The following is a 14,805-nucleotide window of genomic DNA, read 5'->3' as shown; positions in this document are numbered from 1 at the left end:
AATCCAGAAACGTTAAAAACAAAACAAAGACTGAACTGGAAAGTTCTAATTCGCCAGGGACATAAAGGTTTTGCAAATACTTAAGCCAATCAAAGCAGAGTTAACTGTGTTTTAGCAAATCACACTGCTGGGAAATTTCTGTGCCCTGAGGGGAACTTAAAGGCAATTCAGCTTAAGATCTTTCAGGAATATTGTTTAAATTCTAGTTTAAAATCAAGGAGGTAAAGGAGGGATCTTTGTTTCTTATAATATTTTCCTCTGTGACCATGTTGAAGACAGCTCTGGAGAAGCAGAGGGGAATATTCTCTACCTTAAATCCCAGACATGTTACTCCTCACTCTCAGATGGAGAAGGAAAACTTGGGAACAGCCTTCACTTTGGGGCCAGCTACTGAATGGACTTTTCTCCATAGAGAATAGACTTCTGACGACGGGATTTTCAAGACACTGAACCATGGTGGGCTTCATGATTTATTTATTTATTTATGTCTTTATATTGGATAGAGACAGAGAGAAATTGAGAGAGGAGGGGTAAATAGAGAGGAGGAGAGAAGAGAGACACTTGCAGCCCTGCTTCACCACTTGTGAAGTTTTCCCCCTGCAGGTATCTCTCTTCTCTCTTCCTCTTCCACTTCCTTTTCCTCTCTATCTCCCCTTCCTCTCTCAGTTTCAATCTCCTGAAAAGTGATCAGCATTATAACTGAGACATTTAGATATCGCAGTAGTATAGTGAGGAAAGAAATGGAACTGAAGCCTAGAAACAATGTAATTACCAAATTCTTAGTTAAAGGGAAATGCTTTGTTAGACACAAGAATTTTAAAATTTTTATTGTTTAAAAGAAAAAAAAGTAATAGATCAAAATTATGCTGGAAAATAGCAAATGTGATTATTAAGGCAGGGTTCATATGTAAGTCACAATTTTAAAGTACCTCTAATTTCTCATGGAGATGAGTGTTGCATATACAATAGAATTGAAATAGGAATTTACATCATTTTCAGAATGGACACCATCATAAATTTTGTGATAAAGTACATGGATGGAAATGCTGTGTAATAACATAGTAGTGCAGAAAATTTCCAGCTTCACAGGTCCCAGAATTATCCCAGAGCCTAAGGTTCATGGCTATAAGGGGTACTGAGCATCTCTGCTGATGTCCCAGCTTATTAAGAAGTGTGATCATAGACATAAGAAAGGAAAAGTGTTAATATGATTTTGCATATTAATATATATATTAGTATTTTAGCTTCACTGCTACTTGTTGGTAGAGTCAATACAAATTCCACTCTATCTTGTGTTTCTTGGTAAACAATATAAATCTATGCTTCTTTATTATTGATTCAATCGGGAGTATTTGGCTGTGGAACTGTAGCCGACATGTTGAAATTCCAGATCAAATGTGGATTATTATTTGACCATATAATTTTAAACATGTGTTTGCCACAGGCAAAATGGAGATATTAAGACCTCACATGGGATGATTCTTAACATTGCCCATACTTTTTTTTTGCCCTATCATTTCCAAGCTTAGAACTATGATAACACTCACTAGTATGAAGTTTTATCAAGTTGTGGGGTTAAAAACTATGAAAAACCGTCCTACTTGCTGTGTGTCATTATTTTGATGAAGGATTTTTCAAAGTTCTCTTTCTATATAAATAATGAATAAGTGTATTTTAAATGACATATCAAGGTCAGTTCAATAGCTTACATGGATAGTGAGCTGCTTTGATATGCAAGTCACCTGTGCTTGAACCCAGCTCCCACCACACAGAGAGAAGTGTTGATGTTATGGAACCTTTAATTAGTTCATTCACTGCTCCTCTTTCTTTCTCTCTTGCTCTCTCTCTCTCTTTGTCTCTCTTTCTCTCCCTTTCCATCTCCCTTTCTCGATGCATACATATATGATATCATATTCATAAAAATATTAAAAGTTAACTTTTAAAATCATATCTCAGCTGAATTTATGTATTCTATTGTACATAAGCAGATTTTTAAATTAAAGATGTTATGCAAATTATCCAGTATCCATTCCAAGCTAATAGTCAGCAACAAAATTTAATCTCAATCTTTTCTTTAGCACCAAAATGTGATTTCAGATTTATTCTGATAAATGCATTTCATAAATCCAGTACTAAGAAATCAGAGTTGACAGATGAAATAAAATCTGTCTCTGAGTTTTATCACTTTCTGATACAAGCAAGCTCCATTTCCTAATCATCGATAAATTATTTAACAGTATATTTTCCCACCTTTTTGTTTGATTACCACTAGCAACTTCAGTAAAATCCTAATTTCACAAAGACAACAATAGCAAAATCATATCAGATGCTCTTATATGGATATAGCATCTAGTTGAGACCTGTGAAACAGACTGATCTGAAGTGAATTTTTCCCCCATAATTGCAGGAACCATGTGATTATGTTGGTGGCTTTTGCCTTCTCCTCAGAAATCATGCAAAATCAAAGTTTTGACATCGAGTTCATCTTCCTGGGACTTTCACAGAATCCACAAGTTCAGAAACTGGTATTTGCTGTATTTCTGCTCATCTACATTGCCACTGTAGGGGGCAACTTGCTGATTGTGGTGACCATCATCAGCACTCCAGCTCTACTGGGCTCCCCCATGTACTTCTTCCTGGCATTCCTGTCCTTCCTGGATGCTTGCTTCTCTACTGTCATTGCCCCCAAGCTGATTGTGGATTCTCTCTATGCGAAGCATCCTATGACATTTGGAGCCTGCATAACCCAGCTCTTCTTTGGACACTTTTTTGCTGGCGTGGAGTTGATTATCCTCACATCCATGGCCTATGACAGATACGTGGCCATTTGCAAACCCTTGCACTACTCTTCCATCATGAACTTGAGACTTTGCGTTATTTTGGTGGGAGTAGCCTGCACAGCAGGGTTTCTGCATTCCATCATACAGATTTTCTTTGTTTTACAGCTGCCATTCTGCGGCCCCAATATCATTGACCATTTTATGTGTGACTTACATCCTTTACTGGACCTTGCCTGCACTGATACTCATGTCTTTGGTCTGTTTGTGGTCGCCAACAGTGGGTTTATCTGCATACTAATCTTCTCAATGCTGCTGGTCTCCTATGGTGTCATCTTATTCTCCCTGAGAAACCATAGCACTGAAGGGCAGAGGAAAGCCCTCTCTACCTGTGGATCTCATGTTGCTGTTGTGGTTTTGTTCTTTGTCCCCTGTATATTTGAATATGCATGACCTCCAACTGCTTTCTCCTTTGACAAAATAATAGGTATTTTTTACACCATCCTCACTCCTTTGTTCAATCCTTTGATTTATACATTCAGAAATAAGAAAATGTTAAATTCTATGAAGAATTTATGTAACCGATTCATGGTTATTTCCTAATATAAATCATTCATGTTTGGAAAAAATCTATATATAGGATGAAAAAGGTTAAAACGTCTTAGACCGAATAGTTATATGAATAAGCCATTTAACTAGAGATAGAGAATTCAATAAAAAGCATTAACATGTAGTTCAGAATAAAATATACTCTTATATCACACAGAACTTCTTATATTTTAGCTTCATATTTGCTGTGATTTCATTTTTACTTTGAGTATAATAATGAAAATGTTTAAAATAGGAAATAATCTTCATATGGGCGTTCTGTCGTGCTCTGGTGAAAGTGGGCATGTTAAGCATGCATGTGAACATGGGTTCAACCTCACAGCTGCTACCTGCTGAAGGGAGGTTCCACAGCAGTGAAATGGTTCCTCAGATATCTCCAACTCTGTCCTTCTCTGCTTGCCCAGTCCCTCTCAATTTCTTTGTCTCTCTAAACTAAGTAAGATAATTTATTAAAAAGTAAGTACTTGTTACTATGTATCTTTGCCTTCATTTTCTATAAGAAGGGAAGGAGGAAGGGAGGTGAGGGAGAAGTAGGGAGGAAAGAGGAAGGAAGGAAGGAAGGAAGGAAGGAAGGAAGGAAGGAAGGAAGGAAGGAAGGAAGGAGAAAAGCTATAATTTGTTAGGGACAAAAAAGTTTCGCAAACACTTGAGTAACTCAAGACAGAGTTTATTGTGTCTTGGAAAATCACACTGTTGGGAAATTGTCATGCCCTGAGGGAAACTGAGAGGCACTTCTATAGATTCATGACCTCTCAGGAAAACCATTTAAATTTGGGTTGGAAATCTAGGAGAAAACTTTTTTTTTTCATTATTGTTCCCTGTGACCATGTTAAAGTCAGTGCAGGAGAAGCAGTGGAGGTTAATCTCTAACTTGTCAGCCAAACACATGCTTTCACTCACGCTAAAATGCGGAAGTAAAAGTTGGGAACAAACTTCCTATTTGAACCAGACCATGAATGTGATCATTTATTGATGGATTATAGACTTCTATCAGTGGAATTTTAAGGAAACTAATGCATGGTGAGAGCCATATTTCATGTAATGTCTTTGCAGGAAAGATGTTGAATTGTTGATTTGGGTGTTAGAAAACTAAGTACTTACATGGGCTAACTGCATATATCTGTCACTTGTATACATATAAATCTAAATTCTTCATTTTTCATTCCCCTCTTTGCCTTCTACTTTCTTTTTTTAAATATTTATTTATTTCCTTTTTTGTTACCCTTTTTTATTGTTGTTGTAGTTACTACTGTTGTCTATTGCTGTCGTTGTTGTTGGATAGGACAGAGAGAAATGGAAAGAGGAGAGAAAGACAGACACCTGCAGACCTGCTTCAGCGCCTGTGAAGCAATGCCCCTGCAGGTGGGGAGCCGGGCTTGAACCGGGATCCTCATGCTGGTCCTTGTGTTTTGGGCCACATGCGCTTAATCCACTGTGCCACCGCCCAGATCCCTACTTTCTTCTTTACTCAAGTTCATATAGTTCCATTCTTTACTTTTCACCATTAGTGAAACCATTGAGTACTGTGTTTTAACCTTCCAAGTGATACATTTATCTTTTGCATTTCAAATGAAATTTTCTTTCTTTTTATTTTACTTTATTATTATTTTTATATTAGATTTTGTCTGTCACCACTATTGAAGTTTCCCCTTCTGCAGGTCGGGGTCTTAAACCAGGGTCCTTGCACATTGTTACGTGTGTGCTCAACCAGGTAGATGTAGCATAGTCTGACACACTCTAAATGACAGTTTGTTTGTTTATTTATTTATTTATTTATTTGCCTCCAGGGTTATTGCTGGGGCTTGGTGTCCACACCACGAGTCCACTGCTCCTGGAAGTTTTTTTTGTCCCTTTCGTTGCCCTGGTTATTTTATTATCGTTATTGTGGTTATTATTATCATTGTTATTGATGCCATTGTTGTTGGATAGGACAGAGAGAAATGAAGAGAGGAGGGGAGGACAGAGAGGGGGAGAGAAAGATAGACACCTACAGACCTGCTTTACCACTTGTGAAGTGACCCTCCCCCCGAAGGTGGGGAGCCAGAGGTTTGAACTAGGATTCTTGCTCTGGTCTTTGGGTTTTGCATCATGTGCACTTAACACGCTGCGCTATTGCCCAACCCCACAAATGGCACGTTATTTATGCTCTTTAATATGCTCATTGGAGATTGATACTCAAATGTTCTATTCATTTCATGTTTTTAGGTTAAAAAGTGAAACTCTCTGAGACTGTATAGAAACACTGGCATATGAAAATTGTGTTCAAATGTTGTTTGCAGTTTCCAATTGTGGATTCTCGACACTCAGCACTTCCACAAAATTTCAATCAAATGTCACATGGAGCACAGGCAGGATGACAAAAAAGTTACCTATGTCGCATAGTCACCAGCCACATTTAGAAAACTTTGATTAATATTCTCTGACTGTATTTTATAGCTAGCATGATAACTATAACTCTTCTTAGCCAGGGATATTTAAAAGGTAATAGCTGCTTATTTGAGTTGTTATTTTATTTTACATTGTTCTTAAAATTAATAAAATCTCTAGGAAAATAGAAAGTAAGCAATGTGTTAATCAGAAAGGACATTTCAGAAACAAGAAAACATCTTTCAAAAGTTGGAAATATTAACAGTATACATGGGGCATTTTAATAAAACAGCAAAATTAAATTTGAGGCATTTAGATAAATCAGCAGACGTGTATGGTGAAGAGAGAAATGGATCTGAAATTGAGAAACAATGCAATCCCTATATTGGCAAGTAAAGGCATACCATGAATACATTTGTTTTATTGTTTAACTAAATGGAAATGGTATAAAAATACTGTGAGTATTAAAGGAGATATATATAAGAAGGATTTTTTACTCTAGTCAGAATGACAACCTATTGTTAATTCATTATATACAGTGAATCTTATATTTATGACAGGCTAGAGACATGACTTTATTTATTTTAAGAATGATGAATGTTATTAGAATACATTTCGTTGATAAAATGAATGGGAAGGAAATCATGGGAATCAAGGAAATATCAAATTATGGGGACATAGCAAATCCTGGGAATCTATCAAGCAAATCACAGAAAGCATATCAAGGAGGCAGAATTCTCAAACTTACAGTTCCAAAACATGACCTTGTAAATTAATATATATATTAAACTAAAATAACCTAATCTAAAAAAAGTGTCATGTGATTATGTCCTCATATGCTGTTTTCTTTCTTTTTTTCTCTTTTGTAGAATTACAGGATATTGGGAGTCAGGCGGTAGCACAGCGGGTTAAGCGCATGTGGCGCAAAGCACAAGGACCGGCATAAGAATCCCGGTTCAAGCCCTGGCTCCTCACCTGCAGGGGAGTCGCTTCACAGGCGGTGAAGCAGGTCTGCAGGTATCTATCTTTCCCTCCCTCTCTCTGTCTTCCCCTCCTCTCTCCATTTCTCTCTGTCTTATCCAACAACGACATCAATACTAACTACAACAATAAAACAACATGGGCAACAAAAGGGAAAAATAAATATTTAAAAAAATTAAAAAAAAGAATTACAGGATATTTAATTTCTATTGTCTGGTTATATAAACTTATCCTATTATTAACAGTTTTAAATATTTTCAAGTGTCTGAAATTATAAGTTATAAAACATGCCGTATATTAAAGCTTATACCTCTTCATTTTAGCTTTAGGGTGATTATTAGAATTTGGTGCTACTAGTTTAGAGAAAATAAACAGGTTTCTGGAATTATTATCTAGAATTATTCTAAAATTACTTAGTAAAACATTGCAAAAAGTTAACATGGATTTTTCATTACAATTTTAGAATTGATGTTATTGTTAACATACAATGCAATTAAAGTGCATTTCTCTTAAATAGCAATTAACTTTTTTCAACTCACTTTATGTCTGTTGACATGGATTAAAATAATGCTGCCATTAGTAATTTGCATCTTATTTTTTATTTATATGTACTGTGTATGTCCATAGTAATCATCTTATTGTAGGGTACCAGGCACTGGCACACCTGGTAGAGTGGACCAGTTCCCATGCACAAGGACCTGGATTTAAGTCTCTCATCCCCACCTGTAGTTGAGAAGCTTCGTATATGGTGAATCAGAGCTGCAGGTGTCTCTCTTTCTCTTTATCTCCCACTCCCCCCTATATATATGTTTTTATAAATATATATATATATATATATATATATATATATATATATATATACTTTAGTTTCTAATACATGGAGTTGCATGATCCAGTAATGTTAAAAACTGTATTTCTGCTTTTGTTTTCTTGGTGACGGTTCTTAGCCAGATATGGGGTTCATAGTTAAGGCATTGCTAAGAAATGTTTGGCACTATGACATGCAATGAGATAATTACAAGATTATTTTAAAGCAAGCAAAAGGCACAAATTTACATACACATCAATATATTCTTGTCAACACAGAATTTGTATTTGCAAATTCTAAGTAATATTCACAATCTCAGAATGTTTGTTACTCTTCTTTATTCCACATTAGACAAGTAAGATTATATTTGTATGTTCAAACACACATACACACACACACACACACACACACACACACACACCTTGATATTTTCTTTATTTTGTACAGATGAAATAAGATTCCTTCCTTAAAGTGGTGCCTACTTATGGAAAATGAAGTCAATAATCACAGTTGTTATTTGGCTGTCTCATAGAAAAGCTTTCTGTGGGTAAGTTGGTTGACCATTATAAGTGTGAAAGAATGGCCAAGTGTTTTGGCAAGGGGATGTTGTCATAAGCAACATTTTAATATTTTCCAATTTTATTTGCATCATTATTCTGTGAGAAGTACATATAGGTTAACTAAGAACATGTATTTTAAAATACTGGAGGGATAGTATAATGGTTATGCAAATGACCTTTATGCCTGAGACACTAAAGTTCTCAAGTTCAAATCCCCAGTACCACCATAAGCCAGAGAAGAGCAGTGCTCTGGTAAGATCTGTGTATCTTTCTGTCTTATTAAAATGAAATAAATAAGAATTTTTAAATAAGATATATATCTTGTGGTGTTTTTACTTGATCACCTTGGACCACATTGTATAAGTAACCAAAATTTAACTAATAAGCTCTCAAAAATGGCCATGCTTAAAAGACAATTCTATTATTACCTATGTGACATTTGCCAAATTGTATTTATTTGAGGAATTTACTCATGATTTTTAATTATGTATCATTGGATCTGTATTGTTCTTTAACTGGTTTCAATCAAGCATGAAAAGACTTGAGAGGTAGTTGGCTTGGTTCGCTGTCTACCTTGTCACACAAGTGGCCCAGGTCTGAGCTCTAGCACCACATGCAAGTTACTCATAGAACCAGAGAAAGATCTTGTGATTTAGAATCTCTTCCATTTCCCCTCTCTCTTCCTCTGATGAAAATAAACAAACATGAACAAAGGAACTATAAGATTGTAACCTCTGCTGGTGGATGAAAACATTACAAAATCCACCCTCATTCTGATTTTCTTGTAGCAAAAGAAAAAGACGTTGCTCCTTTCTATGCTGATCCAATGGGAAGGACTTGGCTTTTGAAAACAGAAGTTCTCTGCTGAAATTTCAGCTTAAACTTTTATTTTATTTTATTTTATTTTATTTTTGACTTGTACCTTTAACTATGAGTTTCCTGTAGGTAAAGTGAAGATAATAAGATAGTAAGACCTAACTTTGACTTGTTCTTAACAACTGATCATGAACAATTAATTTCCCCACATTACTTAGCTTAGTAATGATGACAACACTCCTTCATAGCTATTATGTTTTATTAAGTTGTGGTCTTATTTAAAAAGGATGAATGCAGGATAATATTCACCCATGCATACTTGTTTTATGCTATAAACACTTTTCCAAAGATCACTCTCTTTTATAATGAATGAGTAAATTGGTTTTCAAGGCTGTGTCAATTCAGAATTTATAAGAAATTAGTCAAAACTTGCCATGTTCATTTTTGAAGCATATCTAACCAGAGCGCTGTTTATTTTTTTCACACACACACACACATACATATATATATTAAAAAAATAAGTGGGGAGTCAGGCGGTAGCGCAGCGGGTTAAGTGCACATGGTGCAAAGCGCAAGGATCCGGGTTTGAGCCCACAGCTCCCCACCTTCAGGGGAGTCGCTTCACAGACGGTGAAGCAGGTCTGCAGGTGTCTGTCTTTCTCTCCCCCCTCTGTCTTCCCTTCCTCTCTCCATGTCTCTCTGTTCTATCTAACAATGACATAAATAACAACAATAGTAACTACAATAAAAGACAACAAGGGCAACAAAAGGGAAAATAAATAAATATTAAAAAATTAAAAAAAAATAAGTGGATGACATAGTGGGGGTTGTATTGTTAAATGGGAAACTGGGGAATGTTATGCATGCACAAACTATTGTATTTACTGTTGAATGTAAACCATTAATTCCCCAATAAAGAAATTTTAAAAAAATTAAAAATAAGTGGGTACTATGCAAATTACCCCATACTAATGATCCACATGGGTAAATTACTTTAGTCCTTTTTTCTTTTTTTATGTATATATATATATATATATATATATATATATACACACACACACATATATATATATATATATATATATATAGGTATATTATTATTATATAGAGACAGAAAGAAGCTGAGGAAGAGGGAAGAGGGGAAGAGACAGAGAGACACCTGCAACCCTACTTCACCACTTGTGAAGCTTTCCCCTTGCCGGTGGGGACCATGGGATTGAACCTGGGTCCTTGCACATTGTAATGTGTGTGCTTAATAAGATGCACCACCACTAGTTCCCTCAATCCTTTCTTAAGAACTAAAATGTGTTTTCAGAATCTTTCATGAAAATGCAAACCTTATAATACTACTGAGTAATCAGAGGTGACGGCTGAGACAGTCTGTTCCAAAACCCTACACGTGTACAGCTATTTTAAAGCTCTGATAAACTTGACCTACTTAATGTGTCTGTACTCCAGTTTTTGCAGATCTCTCACTACTGCCATTAGCAAATTTCTAATTCTATGATCTCCATAACAACAGAAGCACATAGATACTGTTCTCATATGCACGCACTGACTTGTTGATAATTATGACAACAGGCTATCTGATTTGAATTTTTCTTTGTCATTATTGCAGATTACACATGATTACCTTGGCAGTTTTTAGAATTTCCTTGGAAATGATGCAAAACCAAAGTTTTGTAGCTGAGTTTATCCTCCTAGGACTTTCACAGAACCCACAAGTTCAGAAACTGGTATTTGCTGTATTTCTGCTCATCTACATTGCCACTGTAGGGGGCAACTTGCTGATTGTGGTGACCATCATCAGCACTCCAGCTCTACTGGGCTCCCCCATGTACTTCTTCCTGGCATTCCTGTCCTTCCTGGATGCTTGCTTCTCTTCCGTCATTGTCCCAAAGATGGTGGTGGACTCTCTCTATGAGAAGAAAACCATCACTTTTGGAGGTTGCATGGCCCAGCTCTTTGCTGAACATTTCTTTGCTGGGGTGGAAGTGATTGTCCTCACAGCCATGGCCTATGACCGCTATGTGGCCATCTGTAAGCCCTTGCACTACTCTTCCATCATGAATTTGAGACTGTGTGGCATTCTGATGGGAGTAGCCTGGGCAGGGGGCTTCCTGCATTCCATCATACAGATTCTCTTCACTTTCCAGCTGCCATTCTGTGGCCCCAATATCATCGACCATTTTATGTGTGACTTGTATCCATTACTGGAGCTTGTCTGTACTGACACTTACGTCTTTGGACTTTTGGTGGTAAGCAACAGTGGACTTATCTGCATCATAATTTTCTCCTTGCTGCTGGTCTCCTATGGTGTCATCTTATTCTCCCTGAGAAACCATAGCACTGAAGGGCAGAGGAAAGCCCTCTCTACCTGTGGGTCCCATATTGCTGTTGTGATTCTTTTCTTTGTCCCCTGTATATTTGAATATGCACGACCTCCAACTGCTTTCTCCTTTGACAAGACTGTGGCGATATTTTACACCATCCTAACTCCCTTTCTCAATCCCTTGATTTATACTTTTCGGAATAGGGAAATGAAAAATGCTATGAGAAAACTGTGGAACAGAGTTGTTGTAGTTTCAAATGAAAAATAAAGCATTTGTCTTTAAAAATGAAGGTAGAGTTGGGAATACAGAATATGATTATGCAAAAAGAATTTGATGCCTGAGTTTCTGAGGTCTCATATTCAATCCAGCATCACCATATGCCAGAGTTGATCAGTGTTCTGGTCTACCTATCATCTATCTTTCTTTGATTAAAAAGTCAAAATTAGGGGAGTCAGGCTGTAGCACAGCGGGTTAAGCGCACATGACGCAAAGCGCAAGGACCAGTGTAAGGATCCCGGTTTGAGTCCCCGGCTCCCCACCTGCAGGGGAGTCACTTCACAAGCTGTGAAGCAGGTCTACGTGTGTCTATCTTTCCCTTCCCCTCTCTGTCTTCCCTTCCTCTCTCCATTTCTCTCTGTCCTATCCAACAACGATAACAACAATAATAACTATAACAATAAAACAACAAGGGCAACAAATGGGAATAAAGAAAGAAAAAAAGAAAAAAGAGTAAAAAAATGTTAAATTAGTAAAATATTTTTAAGAGTCCCCTTTTTACAAGATGAAATTGAATGTATTCAAAAATAAAATCATAAATGAGTCAAATTTTCTGAGACAAAATATGTTTCTGGATATTGCTTCATGGTAGAATTGTACTATAAAAAGTCCAGTAGTAGTCGGTGTGTTGACAGCAGATGGAGTTTCTATGAATAAAGAAGAAAACAACTATCAAGTTGATCTAACCAGGCATTCTTTTTTTTTAATTAAAAAATTTTTTAATTATCTTTATATATTTATTGGATAGAGACAGAATTCAAGAGGAAAGGGAGGGATAGAGAGGGTGAGAGACAGAGAGACACCTTCAGCACTGCTTCACCACTTGTGAAGCTTTCCCCCTGCAGGTGGGGACTGGGGACTCGAACCTGTGTCCTTGCGCACTGTAATGTGTGTGCTCAACCAGGTGCACCACGACGTGGCCCCCTAACCAGGCATTCCTAAAGGTGACTGTAAGGACTTTATGTTTTCTTCTGGTGAAAAGGAGAATCAAGATTATGAACAAAGTTACAATTTTATAAGAATTGTGGTTTAATACAAACTCATCCTTGATTTACTTTTTTAAAAAATGAAAATATTCTCTATTGTTTTTAAATGCCAAAGGTGATTCATAATTTTTAAATTGTCAATATGCTTATGAAAATTCTTAGAACAGAATGAAGTAAGTAAATCAAACCCAATTAATAAAATGGAAGTAATAGATTTCCTGACTGCTTAGAGCATCTGAGTAAATTTCACCATGTTAGATAAAAATCAACGTAGAAAATAAAATGGAAAATTAACCACTAACAGCTGTGGAGAATTTTTGCAACATTCTGTTCATCAAAATGGTATGGAAAAGAATTTTCATTGTTAGATGTATTTCAGTGTTTGTTATTTCTTCTGCTAAGTATTATGCTTTCTTCTTGAAAATGTATAACCAGAGTCCATAGTGACATAATGTGAGTTGAAATAGTAAATTATTTGAATTTGAATATTTGATTTATTACATATGGGTCTGATTTGCTATATCAATTTATAATTATATGTTAATGTATAAATCTACAAATATTTGAATCATTAAATTGCTGAGCAGGGATACTAACTCTCCATTTCTCTATATAGTTCTAATGAACCCTCTTTGAGGAGGAAAAAAATATGTATAAGAAGCTATAATTGCTACAAGAATAGAAAAATGATGGTGAATCAAGGAAAAATTGTAGGAAAAGTTTCTTAACATGTCTAAAACTTTTTATCCAATAGATTCTCTGCAGTATACCCTTTGTTCATATATTTTCTTTAAAAATATCAATATAATTGTATTGAGGAAATACTATTGCAAAAGTTTGTTATTGTCATAGGATATAAGTTCACATCTTCCCCAAATTTACAATAGCATGTCTCATCCACCACCACAGTGTCCCAAACCTCTTTTAATCTCCACCCAATTTCTCCTTTAGTGTCTGTTCAGATCTTAATATTTAGTGACTTTCACGATGAGAAATCAATGGAATATATATATATATATGTATATATATATATATACATATATATATATATTCTCAAGCCTTAGCCATTATTTTCTTTTTAAAAATATTTATTTATTCCCTTTTGTTGCCCTTGTTTTATTGTTGTAGTTATTATTGTCGTTGTTGTTGGATAGGACAGAGAGAAATGGTGAGAGGAGGGGAAGACAGAGAGGGGGAGAGAAAGACAAACACCTGCAGACCTGCTTGACTGCTTGTGAAGCGACTCCCCTGCAGGTGGGGAGCTGGGGGCTCCAACCAAGATCCTTACGCCGGTCCTTGTGCTTTGTGCCACATGCACTTAACCTGCTGCTCTACCGCTTGACTCCCCATTCTTTTCTTTAAATTTTTTCTTTATATTCTATTTAATGAGAGAGAGAAAGAGAGGGAGACAGTATCTCTGCACTCTAGCATATATGGTTTCAGGGGTAGGGTACATGGACATGCCCATCCAAGTCTTGCACTCTGTTCACTGAGCACCTATCTATCATCACATCCACTCTGATCGAGAAAGTGAATGCTAATCACATATCCAGTTTTGGCTTAACATGGAAAATAAAGAAGTAGATGATGAGTGATTTTGTCTATGATGTCTATCTGATAAGTGCTTCATGGAGTTGACATATTTGAGAAAATTTGAATATTTTACTTTAAATAAAGGTATTCCAGAAGTCACAGGATAACCTGGAACCAACAGAGTTTAATTGTGGAAGTGACTCACGCATTATATGTATGTTTGAATACTCTTTATTCATTACTACTCAATTTGAGTTATTTTCAATAAAATTTATATTATCAAGCACAGTGAAACATAATCCTCATTTGAAATTGGCCTTCCTTCCCTCCATCCTTCCTTCCTTCTTTCCTTCCTTCCTTCCTTCCTTCCTTCCTTCCTTCCTTCCTTCCTATGTTTAAGGGAGAGAGGAGATATGATATCTGGGAGAAATTAAAGCAAGGGCAGAGCAGAGGTGGAGGGGTGGGAATCTTTCTCTGAATATTGAGGGCAGAGAAAGAAAGAACTTAGGGCTTCATGGAGCTCTCATAGCTTCCTGGTTCCCCACTTTTGGTTGCATGATTACCATATTTTCCTCCAGAACCTACTCATACTCTTGCTGCCTGACTCCACTAGCCCAACTTAATGATTTGATGTTGGGTAAAAACTTCTTTAAAAATGAATGACTTTCTTCCCAGTGTATGTCCTATGGGTTTCAGAGCAATCCACTAAGTTCTTTCTATTGTAAGAGTGGATGAGAATATCAACCTAATACAACTAGA

The 14,805-nt window shown here is 36.3% G+C and overlaps 1 protein-coding gene and 1 pseudogene across 1 annotated transcript; both read left to right on the top strand.

Annotated features, from left to right (window-relative positions):
• The first annotated feature begins 2,453 nt into the window (after positions 1-2,453).
• On the top strand, positions 2,454-3,380 carry LOC132534036 (olfactory receptor 4C15-like; annotated as a pseudogene).
• A 7,193-nt stretch (positions 3,381-10,573) lies between these two features.
• Positions 10,574-11,518, top strand: LOC103109895 (olfactory receptor 4C15-like). The gene has a single exon (XM_007519013.3). The coding sequence runs from the start codon at positions 10,580-10,582 to the stop codon at positions 11,516-11,518; it is 939 nt and encodes a 312-aa protein (XP_007519075.2). The 5' UTR covers positions 10,574-10,579.
• Positions 11,519-14,805: the final 3,287 nt, after the last annotated feature.

Source organism: Erinaceus europaeus, chromosome 17 (assembly GCF_950295315.1).
Source record: "Erinaceus europaeus chromosome 17, mEriEur2.1, whole genome shotgun sequence".
In the NCBI taxonomy this organism is placed as follows: Eukaryota; Metazoa; Chordata; class Mammalia; order Eulipotyphla; family Erinaceidae; genus Erinaceus; species Erinaceus europaeus.
The sequence above is the reverse complement of the archived record's forward strand: the minus strand, read 5'-3'. Positions and strand labels throughout refer to the sequence as shown.

What these genes read in the sequence shown, in the direction of transcription:
- LOC103109895 (XM_007519013.3), top strand. Translation starts at nt 10,580, where the DNA reads ATGATGCAAAACCAAAGTTTTGTAGCTGAGTTTATCCTCCTAGGACTT.